This window comes from Pecten maximus, chromosome 13, assembly GCF_902652985.1.
Source record: "Pecten maximus chromosome 13, xPecMax1.1, whole genome shotgun sequence".
NCBI classification, from domain to species: Eukaryota; Metazoa; Mollusca; class Bivalvia; order Pectinida; family Pectinidae; genus Pecten; species Pecten maximus.
In genome coordinates, this window is record NC_047027.1 from 37342886 (window position 1) to 37358812 (window position 15927).

Below are 15927 nucleotides of genomic sequence, written 5' to 3' on the forward strand. Positions count from 1 at the left end.
AAACAAAGGTAAGAGGTAAGATAATAAATTGAAAATGATATCGATACATTTTAATTTGCGAGTCTATAAAAATGGAAAACAAGTAGAAAAATTCATGATAACGTTAAAAAGCACTAGCGTGAATATGAAAAGAAAAGTTTGTTGGTTTTAACCCCTATTAAAATTGACAAGTTGAACAGTGTTCAAACGCTACTATTAATTCTACTCACCACATGTATACATGTCTATTGGTTTTAATTGCAACCAATAAATATCATTATTTCATTTCATATTGATGTAAGGTGTTCCAGTTCGAAGATTTATATTTGCCTTTGTATGTAAATGAGAAAGGAATTAATATAAGCTCTAAGCTTGTTTTCCCATCCCATAATTTTTTTTTATATGTATTGATTATTTTGATTAATGAATAAAATATTGTTTAAACTAAACGCAATATTGATATAATTATTCCTAAAAATAACAACAACAAAACAAACAAACAAAAAGTGGGGTGGGGCTTTAATCACATTGAGGCTACTCGCTATCTGTCAAATAGTAATTAGGTTCGAAGGAATTCATTCGTGGAACTAGGCGCACGGCAGTAAATTTCCGTTAGCAGTGACACTTTATCTTTGAGCTTTGAACTATGATTACATAAAACTATGTCCATGAGCTTATCAACTTACCGTTTTGGCAAAAACATTACATACATGTATAAGCATCCGTACAAACATGCAGCGTAAATAAGATATCTGCGATCCGATGGCAAGTTCCAAGGGAGATAATGCATTGCATGTTTAAGCATCTTATAAAACCATTATCCTGAAATGATTGGGCAATATATTCTTACACGTCATAAAATTTATATCAGTTAAATGTTGACGTCATTCTGTATACATGTACACGGATTCTGTTGAATTTTAAAGATGTTCAAACTTCATTGAGAAAGAACTTAAATGATATTTATTTCTGTAATCTCTTTTTGATAAAGGCTTAGAAAATATTTAACGGTAAATATGACGGGCATAAGTCAGGCACATCTAGCATTACAGGAAGTTAAAACACACACGGCCATCATGTTAAAATATGTGATGAAGATATTAAATGTAAGAAAAATATTCATTCACGCAGATAAGTGTTGATACGAGGAATAACCTCCCATTGAACGTTTTTGATTTCGAGATAAACATAGGAAATGCAAGACAACAAAATATCTAAAAAATAATATATTGATCAATAAAGAAATACAGTACATATATACTTCTTTAATTACATTGTATAATTATGATGATGTACATGTATAGAGGATATCTTACAGTATCTTAATTAATACCAATTATATTTCACGAGTAAGGCTAATGTATTGATATACATATCAAAATGTTAGTCTGATTCGTGAAATTCATTTGGTATCAATGAAGAAACTGTTAGATATTCTGTTTATTACAATTTCATAGCAAAATACACCGGTTCAGTTTTCAAGTTTCCCCATCGTCGTTTGTAAGCAGTGTTTTGATTGGTCAACTCAGAAAATGTGATATTTTTTCACGAGTGAAAAAAAACAACAATTTCTACAGAATGAATAATTTTCGATATTTCACTGTTAAAAATTTATAAATTGTATTATGAGCTGTCTATCAAAGGATTGTAAGTCCTGTAATTGTGATGTATGTTGTCAGAATAAATCTGTGAGTTTAGGCCCACCTAATGTCATTAATGATACGTCAACGGGGACCGAGCGGACTGATATTTAATTGCTCTATTACGGGACCGACATCGCTGGCTGTATCTTGTTGTCAGACCAGGCCCTGGTCATCTCCTCATCAAATTGTTATTGGTAACACACGTCGCCATGTGTGTACGGGAGAGATTTAAAATCAATGATCTTGGTGGTGTTGTAATATGTTAACATGCTCCTGGAACAATTTGGCTAATTAGTGTACGAATCACTCCGCGGACTGATTACCGCTATGCATACCAGGTGAGTCATTCCGCGGGACTATATAACGACCGACCGCCAGTCTCTACACAGAACAGGGACTACACGCTCTGACAGGTAAGAGTTTTTGTTTTTAATATAAGAGTCAATTTACTTTAAAACCAAATGTTGAATTATATCTCATGTAGAAGGAAAGATGGATTTTAATAGCTTGCTTGTTAAAATGTATTGATTATTTTTGTTTTTATGTAAAATACAAAACAAACAAACAAAAATAACAGAAAAAAAACGTTAGCTCTGTATAATATTTTATCAATTTGCATGTCGTTTATAAAGTTATTATTCATAAATACTCTGACGGATTAATTAATTATTTTACTTTATATCGCTATAATTTACATTTACAACCGATAGCTCAGTCTAAGTAACCTTGTGTGAAAATCTTCTTCTACGCGGTTTGAGTTTCACGGGAAACTGAGAGAGGACCGGTCTACCGATACTCTATTTGCTCTGAATGGCATGCGACGGGCCTCTCATATGTGTTCAGTGGGGTAGCCACCAGCTACTACAAGGAGGCAATGGCTCCTCAAAGAAACCCTTGTTTCATTTAATTATTTAATTTTTACCTTACATTTAATTTTGATAAAATATTGTATCATCGTTTTTAAAAATAAGAGTTTATAGTATTCTAGATATCCGCCTATATGTCCGTCCGTCCATCCATCATTCCGTTCGTCCGTTCGTCTACTCGTTGTCATTCAATATCCTTGTAGGATACATTCGGTGATTCATTGCATCAAAATATCTTCGTCGCCTGTAGAAGAATAGAAATTTTGTTTTCTGTCCATAATTTATCAATGAGTGACACTGCGCATGTGAATTTTTAGCGATGAATAAACGGAATTAAAACAAATTTTGGAATTCCGATCGACTTGTGGGTTACAAGTTCACAGACAACCCATAACAACTCACCAGTCGATCTCGTCTGAGGCATACATAGTATATCCTGTACTGTTTCGTCCTCAATATTGTGTAGTGACATGTTGGGATGGTCGTATGTCGCGTATCAGATTTAGGTCGCTGCGACCTTAATTTTGACCTCTGGCCTTCAGCAAGTAAAAGAAAGCTGTATTGGTCCAAATATTATACGGACCGGGGTTGTTTGGATTCGGATGTTTAATAAACATGGCTGGAGTTCGATTGTGGTTGGTGGATTAACGGAATGGGAGAGTACAGTATAACGGATCAGTGACGAATGGATTAACGAACAGAACCAGATTAGTGGTGACTGGATTAACGAGACTGGTTTAACGAACAGAACCAGATTAGTGGTGACTGGATTAACGAGTCTGGATTAACAAACTGAACCAGATTAGTGGTGACTGGATTAACGAGACTGGATTAACGAACTGAACCAGATTAGTGGTGACTGGATTAACGAGACTGGATTAACGAACTGAACCAGATTAGTGGTGACTCGATTAACGAGACTGAACAGAGGAACAACCAGATTAGTGGTGACTGGATTAACGAACAGAACCAGAATAGTGGTGACTGGATTAACGAGACTGGATGAACGAACTGAACCAGATTAGTGGTGACTGGATTAACGAGACTGGACAGAGAAACAACCAGATTAGTGGTGACTGGATTAACGAGACTGGACAGAGGAACAACCAGATTAGTGGTGACTGTATTAACGAGACTGAACAGAGGAACAACCAGATTAGTGGTGACTGGATTAACGAGAATGGATTAACGAACTGAACCAGATTAGTGGTGACTGGATTAACGAGACTGGATTAACGAACTGAACCAGATTAGTGGTGACTGGATTAACGAGACTGAACAGAGGAACAACCAGATTAGTGGTGACTGGATTAACAAGACTGGATTAACGAACTGAACCAGATTAGTGGTGACTGGATAATGGGACAATCAGATTAGTGGCTATCACTTGGACTTGAGAACCTTTCCTAATGTGTATACAAATGTATTACATTTTCAGACGTTTTGGGAAGCTAGATCAAAATTCGATAAAATTAATACGCTCGGTGTTGATTTGACTCCCCTCTGAAACATCATATTCATGGAATGAAAAATGACCTCTATGACAGCTATAATCCCACTGCATTATAAGCAGTATATTGTCTGATTATTTAATTCATTAGATGTAATTTATTTGGTTGTTAATATCTATTCAATAACATTTCCCCTGAATCATGATCTAAATACTGCATGTTAAAGTCCACGATAACGTCCTGTATTACTGAATAGGTCTACCTACATACTTTGTGTCTGTTATTCCCGAACGTCGGGGATCAACAATATACAGTAATAATTCATAAATTATAAACGTGTGGTATTTAGAGAATTGTCTTTTAACCCCGGGCAGTAATTCGTGGATATTAGATTAATGGACGTGTATACCCAGGTGACCAGGTGGTGAGTGCTGTCAACAGGTGTTGCCATGACTACAGGATGACCTGGGTAACGCGGGCATGTTTCGGAAACAACGCCGGCTATTGTTTCAAAATCGTCACTGTTTATTCCAGAAACATCGCCGGTTATTATTTCAAAATCGTCGTTGGTTCTTTCTGAAACATCCCGGTTATTATTTCAAATTTCAGAAACTTCGCTGGTTGTTATTCTTAAAATATCACCGGTAATTATTTCAGAAAAATCGCCGTAAATAACTTTATTCCAGAAATATCTTTGGTTATTCTAGAAATCTCGTTTTCTGAGATATCACCGTTATTTCAGCAATCTCTTCCAGAAACATCTCCGGTTATTCTAGAAAGTTCGTTATTCTATAAACATCTCCGGTTATTCTAGAAAGTTCGTTATTCTATAAACATCTCCGGTTATTCTAGAAAGTTCGTTATTCTATCAACATCTCCAGTTATTCTAGAAAGTTCGTTATTCTATAAACATCTCCGGTTATTCTAGAAAGTTCGTTATTCTATCAACATCTCCGGTTATTCTAGAAAGTTCGTTATTCTATAAACATCTCCGGTTATTCTAGAAAGTTCGTTATTCTATCAACATCTCCAGTTATTCTAGAAAGTTCGTTATTCTATAAACATCTCCGGTTATTCTAGAAAGTTCGTTATTCTATCAACATCTCCGGTTATTCTAGAAAGTTCGTTATTCTATAAACATCTCCGGTTATTCTAGAAAGTTCGTTATTCTATCAACATCTCCAGTTATTCTAGAAAGTTCGTTATTCTATCAACATCTCCAGTTATTCTAGAAAGTTCGTTATTCTATCAACATCTCCGGTTATTCTAGAAAGTTCGTTATTCTATCAACATCTCCGGTTATTCTAGAAAGTTCGTTATTCTATCAACATCTCCGGTTATTCTAGAAAGTTCGTTATTCTATCAACATCTCCAGTTATTCTAGAAAGTTCGTTATTCTATCAACATCTCCGGTTATTCTAGAAAGTTCGTTATTCTATCAACATCTCCAGTTATTCTAGAAAGTTCGTTATTCTATCAACATCTCCGGTTATTCTAGAAAGTTCGTTATTCTATCAACATCTCCGGTTGTTCTAGAAAGTTCGTTATTCTATAAACATCTCCGGTTATTTCAGAAAAAAATATGCTTTTCGGAAACATCTCAGAAAAAGCAAGCATAACTTGAAGCTACAAAACATTAACTAGCGAATTTATAAATGCCGAACTTTTGCTAAATAAACAAAACCAAATTTTTTTTTTTAAATGTTTTTTTTTCTTTCTTTTCTAATTGCATTTCTACATAACAACTCATTAAAAAATCTAAACGGAGACATAGTGTCGATGAGTCCTCCGTAAATATGGAAACTTTTTTGCCAAAAAAGCCAAATTACTGTCCATCACATTTTGACGGATGACGAGCAAAGGAGTGTCGGGACGGTGGGATTGGGGTCTGGGGAGGGGGACGCATATTTGAGTACACGGCCTGACCTAATGTCTCATCACCGTCACGTGTGCACCCTCCCTTCACGTGGGCAGACGTAATAACGATAATAAATGTCGTCCCAGATAAATCTTAGGTGCTAAGTTGTATGCATACATTCAATACATCGGGGCTCAACCCCTCCTCGCCGGTACGTTCCATTCCAATGAAAGCGAACGTATTACATTCTGGGAGAGGTTGGACCATGTTAAGCAAAGTTATGGAATTCCATAACATTCATGGGAAGCACAGGGGCGGCCAAGCCCCTGTGATGGGAAGGGATGCAAACCGCTCCTCTTCAAGATCGGAAATTAAACATTCCGTGTGTCTACAACGTCAAAAATGTTGTACAAAAAGTTATATCTTTTACGTGAAGTCATCAAAATGATTTTTTTTATATTTATTAACTGTCTTTGACAATCAAATCATTATTGTTACATTCACATTCATTATGAGAAAATATATTTTCCATATTTGGCATCAACTTAAAGGGACATTCATTCGTTTGAATGAAGTGTACGTCGCCAAAATGAAACTTAACGGAAAATATGTATTTTTCCCAGATAGTAAAACTTAAAAACTTTAAATTAGTACGACAGTTTTACTCTCAAAGGAAAAAAAGTATCAAATCATAAAAATTCTCAAAAAATTCGACCCGAAGTATCACTAATTACCGAAAAGGCAGACGGTATTTGTGTAGGAAACGTCATTTTTCTGTACATTTCGGCGTTACTTTCATTACTGGTAGGCACAAAAGCTCATATAATCCTCATTCGGGCATATATTTTATCATTAGATTTTGCACGTTTCTGTCCGAACGAAGGAATGCCCCTTTAAGTGTAATACGAAATGTTTTGCTAATTTACAAATAAGTTTAAATGTTTCACTTTTTTAACTTACACAATTGTCTAAAGCATGCACATAACAGGTAAAAAGGGAAATAACATTTAAAAGTATATTTATTATTTCAGTTGATAATAAAAAAAATACATGTAAGAATAAACTTACTCTTTTTTAAATGTCCATTTAAGGAGACTTCAAAGTAAACCGTTTTTGTAAAACGGATGCGATGTTATCCTTGATCTTGCTTAACAGAAATCTTTTCCTCGGCCTAATATCTCATTTGAAGAAATGCAGCTATCTACACGTGTCTCTAAGAACAATAGACAGAGCTCTAAAATGGTATCTTAATGCCCTGATCATCGACAGATAAATCCTTTGATATCGGGTATACTGTTGATCATACGGGTTCTTTAGCCTTGCTAAAGTCAGGGTCAAATGAGGACGGTTGTCTAGGGGAACACCAACAGTCAGGGTCATATGAGGACGGGTATCTAGGAGACACGAACAGTCAGGGTCATATGAGGACGGGTGTCTAGGGAACAACAACAGACAGGGTCATATGAGGACGGGTGTCTGGAGGGACACAAACAGACAGGATAATATGAGGACGTGTGTCTAGGGAACAACAATAGACAGGGTCATATGAGGACGGAAGTCTAGGGGACAACACAGACAGGGCCAAATGAGGACATGTATCTAGGGAACAAAACAGTCAAGGTCATATGAGGACGGGTGTCTAGGGGACACCAACAGTCAGGGTCATATGAGGACGGTTGTCTAGGGGAACACCAACAGTCAGGGTCATATGAGGACGGGTATCTAGGAGACACGAACAGTCAGGGTCATATGAGGACGGGTGTCTAGGAACAACAACAGACAGGGTCATATGAGGACGGGTGTCTGGAGGGACACAAACAGACAGGATAATATGAGGACGTGTGTCTAGGGAACAACAATAGACAGGGTCATATGAGGACGGAAGTCTAGGGGACAACACAGACAGGGCCAAATGAGGACATGTATCTAGGGAACAAAACAGTCAAGGTCATATGAGGACGGGTGTCTAGGGGACACCAACAGTCAGGGTCATATGAGGATGGGTGTTTAGGGGACACCAACAGTCCGGGTCATATGAGGACGGAAGTCTAGGGGGACACGAACAGTCAGGGTCATATGAGGACGGAAGTCTAGGGGGACACCAACAGTCAGGGTCATATGAGGACGGTTGTCTAGGGGGACATCAACAGACAGGGTCATATGAGGACGGTTGTCTAGGGGACAACACAGACAGGGCCAAATGAGGACATGTATCTAGGGAACAAAACAGTCAAGGTCATATGAGGACGGGTGTCTAGGGGACACCAACAGTCAGGGTCATATGAGGATGGGTGTCTAGGGGACACCAACATTCAGGGTCATATGAGGACGGGTGTTTAGGGGAACACCATCAGTCAGGGTCATATGAGGACGGGTGTTTAGGGGAACACCATCAGTCAGGGTCATATGGGGACGGGCGTATAGGGGGACACCAACAGTCAGGGTCATATGAGGACGGGTGTTTAGGGGAACACCAACAGCCACGCTCATATGTGGACGGGTGTCTAGGGGGACACCAACAGTCAGGGTTATATGAGGACGGGTGTCTAGGGGGATACCAAAAGTCAGGCAAGGTCATATGAGGACGGGTGTCTAGGGGGTCACCATCAGTCAGGGTCATATGAGGACGGGTGTCTAGGGGGACATCAACAGTCAGGGTCATATGAGGACGGGTATCTAGGGGACACGAACAGTCAGGGTCATATGAGGACGGGTGTCTAGGGGAACACCAACAGTCAGGGTCATATGCGGACGGGTGTCTAGGGGGACACCAACAGTCAGGGTTATATGAGGATGGGTGTCTAGGGGGGCACCAACAGACAGGGTCATATGAGGACTGGTGTCTAGGGGGACACCAACAGTCAGGTTCATATGAGGACGGGTGTCAAGGGGACACCAACAGTCAGGGTCATATGAGGACGGGTGTCAAGGGGAACACCAATAGTCAGGGTTATATGAGGACTGGTGTCTAGGGGGACACCAACAGACAGGGTCATATGAGAACGAGTGTCTAGGGGACAACACAGACAGGGCCAAATGAGGACATGTATCTAGGGAACAAAACAGTCAATGTCATATGAGGACGAATGTCTAGGGGACACCAACAGTCAGGGTCATATGAGGACGGGTGTCTAGGGGGACACCAACAGTCAGGGTCATATGAGGACGGGTGTTTAGGGGAATACCATCAGTCAGGGTCATATGAGGACGGGTGTTTAGGGGAACACCATCAGTCAGGGTCATATGGGGACGGGCGTATAGGGGGACACCAACAGTCAGGGTCATATGAGGACGAGTGTCTAGGGGGACACCAACAGTCAGGGTCATATGAGGACGGGTGTCTAGGGGGTCACCATCAGTCAGGGTCATATGAGACGGGTGTCTAGGGGGACACCAACAGTCAGGGTCATATGATGACGGATGTTTAGGGGGACACCAACAGACAGTGTTATATGAGGACGGGTGTCTAGGGGGACACCAACAGTCAGGCAAGGTCATATGAGGACGGGTGTTTAGGGGGACACCAACAGTCAGGGTCATATGAGGACGAGTGTCTAGGGGGACACCAACAATCAGGGTCATATGAGGACGGGTATCTAGGGGACACGAACAGTCAGGGTCATATGACGACGGGTGTCTATAGGGACACCAACAGCCAGGGTCAAATGAGGACGGTTGTCTAGGGGAACACCAACAGACAGGGTCATATGAAGACGGGTATCTAGGGGACACGAACAGTCAGGGTCATATGAGGACGGGTATCTAGGGGACACGAACAGTCAGGGTCATATGAGGACGGGTGTCTGGAGGGACACAAACAGACAGGATAATATGAGGACGGGTGTCTAGGGAACAACAACAGCCACGCTCATATGTGGACGGGTGTCTAGGGGGACACCAACAGTCAGGGTTATATGAGGACGGGTGTCTAGGGGGATACCAAAAGTCAGGCAAGGTCATATGAGGACGGGTGTCTAGGGGGTCACCATCAGTCAGGGTCATATGAGGACGGGTGTCTAGGGGGACATCAACAGTCAGGGTCATATGAGGACGGATGTTTAGGGGGACACCAACAGACAGTGTTATATGAGGACGGGTGTTTAGGGGGACACCAACAGTCAGGGTCATATGAGGACGAGTGTCTAGGGGACACCAACAGTCAGGGTCATATGAGGACGGGTATCTAGGGGACACGAACAGTCAGGGTCATATGAGGACGGGTGTCTAGGGGAACACCAACAGTCAGGGTCATATGCGGACGGGTGTCTAGGGGGACACCAACAGTCAGGGTTATATGAGGATGGGTGTCTAGGGGGGCACCAACAGACAGGGTCATATGAGGACTGGTGTCTAGGGGGACACCAACAGTCAGGTTCATATGAGGACGGGTGTCAAGGGGACACCAACAGTCAGGGTCATATGAGGACGGGTGTCTAGGGGATACCAACAATCAGGGTCATATGAGGACGGGTGTCTAGGGGGACACCAACAGTCAGGGTCATATGAGGACGGGTGTCTAGGGGGACACCAACAGCCAGGGTCATATGAGGACGGGTATCTAGGGGGACACCAACAGTCAGGGTCATATGAGGACGGGTGTCTAGGGGGACACCAACAGTCAGGGTCATATGAGGACGGGTGTTTAGGGGGACACCAACAGTCAGGGTCATATGAGGACGGGTGTCTAGGGGGACACCAACAGCCAGGGTCATATGAGGACGGGTATCTAGGGGGACACCAACAGTCAGGGTCATATGAGGACGGGTGTCTAGGAGGACACCAACAGTCAGGGTCATATGAGGACGGGTGTTTAGGGGACACCAACAGTCAGGGTCATATGAGGACGGGTGTCTAGGGGAACACCAACAGTCAGTGTCATATGAGGACGGGTGTCTAGGGGGACACCAACAGTCAGGGTCATATGAGGATGGGTGTCTAGGGGATACCAACAGTCAGGGTCATATGAGGACGGGTGTCTAGGGGGACAACAACAGCCGGGGTCATATGAGGACGGGTGTCTAGGGGGACACCAACAGTCAGGGTCATATGAGGACGAGTGTCTAGGGGGACACCAACAGTCAGGGTCATATGAGGACGAGTGTCTAGGGGAACACCAACAGTCAGTGTCATATGAGGACGGGTGTCTAGGGGGACACCAACAGTCAGGGTCATATGAGGACGGGTGTCTAGGGGGACACCAACAGTCAGGGTCATATGAGGACGAGTGTGTAGGGGGACACCAACAGTCAGGGTCATATGAGGACGGGTGTCTAGGGGGTCACCAACAGTCAGGGTCCCAGACACGGCAAGTCTTAATCATTAGGACACAGCCGGTCTGTTATTTTACTGAATATCTGTCAGGGCCAGTATTGAGTTTACCATTTATCCATAGTAAGGAAATCTGGAATTAGATGTACTGGACACAATTATATCGGATTTATCCATAAATGGCATTGATGCCCGTACAAATATGACTGCCGAGTTATTACCGAACTGGGATCGTCACGTGTGGACGTGACCCGGCTCAGCAATAAACCTTAAAATGTCAAGAGACGATTCTGAATAATTAATGTGTATCACCATAAAGAAATGGAATCAGGATCAGTGATAAGTTCAGACTGACCATACTCCTGTTTGTATTTATGTATCCCATCAATTTACAGCTACAAAGGAAAATCGCCTTATATTATTTTGACACACGCTTGACACATATTTTACACACGTTTGACACACGTTTGACAACCTTTTGAGATATGTTTTAGACACGCTTGACACATGTTTGAAAATCGTTTCACACGCTTGACACAAGTTTTACACACGCTTGACACACGTTTGACACATCCTTGACACATGTTTTACATACACTTAACACATGTTTTACACACACTTAACACATGTTTTACACACACTTAAAACATGTTTTACACACACTTAACACATGTTTTACAAACGCTTAACACATGTTTGAAAATCGTTTGACATCCGTTTGACACACGCTTGACACTGGTTTGACACAAACTTGGCATATGTTTTACACAAGCGTAAAACATGTTTGAAAATCGTTTGACACGCGCTTGACACCAGTTTGACATACGTTTGACAATTGTTGACACACGCTTGACACGTTTGAAACCCGTTTGGCACAGGCTTGACACACATTTTCACTGATGTTTAAAGCTGGCGTCCTTCCCAGTTATAAAGACGGTCTCGAGATGTCACATCTACACACTTTGTTTACTTACTACACTGTAATAAGTCTTTGTTTTACGGACAAACAAAACTTCCGTCATGACCAGTAAAATTGTGTAACGTCAATCACAACATCCATATTGGTTATTTCCGTAATGTCTACCAAGTAAAGCTGGAATAAATGTCGCATTTGACTTATTTCTATGTAATCAAAAAATCCAAATGTATCAATGAAAAAAAAATGACGATGTCCAAATTTGGAAATCGCAACCATCTATGGAAAATCTCCAGCAATCCTTGGAAATAGACTTCATTTCCAAAGATTGTCGGACTTTCCCCGGGGTGTTGCGATTTCAAATTCGGGCGTGTCTCCGTTTCTAAATGGAATTCACCGAATTGGAGTAATTTATCTGAGCACGGACTTAATTATGTCAGGTGAAGTCCGTGGTCAGGCGTATGTCGGAATTTCGATTGACACATGGCTGTCTTTCACGAAATGTACAAGTAAAAGGTGCTTTGATTTTTTATGTATATATTCTATATATAATAAACATGTATCTTATGTTTTGTTAACTCCTTAGTTTGACACACGCTTGACACAGGTTTGAAATTTGTTTGACACGTGCTTGACACAAGTTTGACACACGCTTGACACAGGTTTTACACACGTGCTTTGATTTTTTGCTGTATATATTCTATATATAATAAACATGTACCTGATGATTTGTTAACTCCTTACAGGAGAAGATGAAGTTTGTGACGACTGACCGGTTTGTGTTCTTCTCAGCAATTATCTGCACGTGCCTTAGTCTTCCCACAATTCCACAGCGGACTGACGCAGTATCGGGAAGACATGCAAAGGTATTAAGTAACTTTATAAAGTTTTCGTCAGTATATTATTTGGATTGTTCAATAATGATTGGAGCAATGCACCCAACAGGCTGATTATGCATCAGAACAAAGACTTATATGAATAATATATACTATACCTGTCAGTCAAAATTTTCCTTTTCTCTCTCCTGTTTTTCTCAATCCAGCTAACTCATTCAATATCTCTCTATATTTCTTTCTTTCTTTCTTTCTTTCTATCTTTGTTTCTTTATTCTTCTTTTCTACATTTCCTTTATTTCTTCTTACAATTCAAAACAAGACGTTAAAAACAACAACAAAAATTAAAAAAAAAAGCAACAACAAAAAAACTAAATTAAAAAACAAAAACAAAAAGCACACACACATAATGTAACAACTTTGAATGAAAGTTTGTAGAAATTATTTTGTATGTTGACATGAATAAATTGTTGTGCATTGTTAAAAACCTCTTTGAAAAAATGAAGATTAAGAAAATATCGCCATTAATTTGATCAGAGCGGGTATTCCAACATTTAAATCAGAGACGTTATGTGTCCAATGTAACTCCTCTTTCTTGTTCCATCATAAACGCTACACAATTATTCTTGATACAATCATCTTAAATAATGGTGATAACTTACTTCGTTGCAGTTGATACGATTACTATTTAGAGTAGAAAAATAGTTTGTATGGCACTTTAGAGAAGAAAAAAAGAGAACCCATGTCTTGTTTTTTGTGACATATCAAAGGCTTTTGAGAGGGTTTGGCATTTTGGTCCAGTGGCAAAATTGAAATCTCACGAGATTCCTGGAAACCTTTTAGAATGGTTTAGAAATTATCTCTATCATTGAAACCAGAGAGTTATCATGGCTGAATCGCTTTCTTCTATTTGTAACATTAAGCAGGAGTGCCTCAGGGCTCCATTCTCGGCCCTTTACTTTTTTTTTTTTTTAAATATGCATTAATGATATCTCTGAAATTCTACGTTCATTAAACTATGATCTTTTAAAGTAAATCTCTAAACTTCCGACTCTCCTTGTGGAAATATCCCTGTGTGAATGCCTATCATTTCTTTTTCGCATGTCCCCAAGGAAATGAAAAAATGATGGTAGATGTAAACACAAACATTTTTAGAAATTTGCAAATAAAATCCAGCCAAAGGTTTCGGGTATGATAGTTTTTTTATGTTTGTTTTTGTTGAATTATTTGTATAAAATGGTATTCATTGTGATCATATTACTCTATCTCTCAATTTATACAGTATGTTTCTCTCAATAAAAATATCATGTGTCGTGGAGAGGGCCTTGGTGATATTGTAATAACTTGTGACTAATCCATTATGCTTTTGAAGCAAATAAAATATGTTAAATAATTACCAAATACACATGTTAACGAAGATATAATAATAATCCTCCTTCCAGCGTCTAGTTACTAACATTAAATACATATATACATGTATGTACAATTTCTATTTATGACAATAAAATAAAGTTTAAACTAACGTTAACTACTTTCCTAAATTGTTCAGTTCTTGCAAATTTTCAACTTTGAGCAATTGATTAAATTTAAACATACTAGGATTGTTACAGTGCTAAAGTTTAACCAAATCAGTACGAATATCTCTATGAAGATAAGAAAATTGACAAGACAAATTATGTAAGAAATGTTATTTTCTTACAAATAGATGCTTCACATGTCAAATGAAGCTTAACATTTAGTTCTATAAGAAAACCAACTCGATGACTGTTCGGGTATTTCCGTCAATCCGCCGGAGTGCTCGGAGACCAATCGGGACTTATGACGGAAATAAGCGAATGGTTCCGACTACAGAGTAAACTACACAGTAACCTGTAAAATGAACCACAAAAGAGGGAAAAGAATTTTCTTAAGATCTTTAGTGTTTTACAAAGTAAATATCATCACTGTGGATTTTCAAGCTTTTTCTTTAAAAAAAAAAAGCATATCAAATAATAATACATTGTATGCTAATGTATGCATTGTTCTCTTCAGAAAATCGCCAAACGCAGCAACGCCTCAGATTTGGCGGCGATGATGTTAGAATATGGAGATGTGGATGGTAATGGCCTTTTGACGGAATCAGAAACATATTTATTTTTCAAAAATGGTATTGGATTTTCCGACACGGAAGCCAGCGAAGTTTCAAGTGAAATGATAACAATAGGAGATTTTGATGGTGACGGAGAGCTTGATTTTATAGGTAAGGACGATGACTAAAATCTTAGATTTAATTTAATCAATTTTAATCAAATTACAAATGCATTGTCTCAATTTTTCATTTATTCAATATGAAAACCAAAAAACAAACAAAAAAAAACAAAAAAAAAAACACCCAAAAAACAAAACATTCAAAATGTCTTCGGTCTAAATGTATGGGTGGCGGTAAAATGCAAAAGTAACGTTACTTTTGTATTTTGCATTTTAACGCGTTACTTTTGCATTTTAATGCGTTACTTTTTTAACGCGCTACTTTATGCCGTTATTGACACGGACCGCCACCCATGACATGTGTAGTGGACAACTGTCGGTAATTTCCGGAAACTTACCGGAAACTGTCCGAAATTGTCCTATTTTCTCGTGTACAGAAACTATCGACCCTAATAGCTAATACACTTTTCATGTTTTCTTTAATTTCAGAAGCTGCTGTAGCCACTATGATAGTATCGGACACATGGAAACTAAAGTGACGTCATATAATGAACAGTGACGTCATGTACCTGTGACGTCAGAAAGGAAGAAAGGACATGGCGAGGAATTGATAATTGACATTAAATTAAACATTAAGAAATCGATCAATAACTTGATATGATATCTCGACTATGGCTGTAAAAACACTATTGGAAAATATTATCAGGCGTAAATTTAAAAAACTCGTACAACTAGGATTTCCCCTTAATATTACGAAAATTAAGTGTCCGCAACCGTGTATTGTATTAGTATTCGGTAGGTCCTGCAAGAATGCAGGTGTCGCCGCTCGAAAGCAGAACGCCGAGCGGACTCGCAACCACGGGACTCCATTGGGCCTTTTCTGTGTAGTATTTCTCAGTTTAAACATATATTATTTGAAAAATTCA

The 15927-nt window shown here is 39.5% G+C and overlaps 1 protein-coding gene across 1 annotated transcript; it reads left to right on the forward strand.

The window, feature by feature from the left end:
- The first annotated feature begins 1819 nt into the window (after positions 1–1819).
- Positions 1820–15717, forward strand: LOC117340876. The gene is made up of 4 exons (XM_033902653.1): positions 1820–2035; positions 12728–12847; positions 14846–15053; positions 15491–15717. Exons 2-4 carry the CDS (start codon positions 12734–12736, stop codon positions 15538–15540), a joined length of 372 nt encoding a protein of 123 aa, XP_033758544.1. The 5' UTR covers positions 1820–2035; positions 12728–12733; the 3' UTR covers positions 15541–15717.
- Positions 15718–15927: the final 210 nt, after the last annotated feature.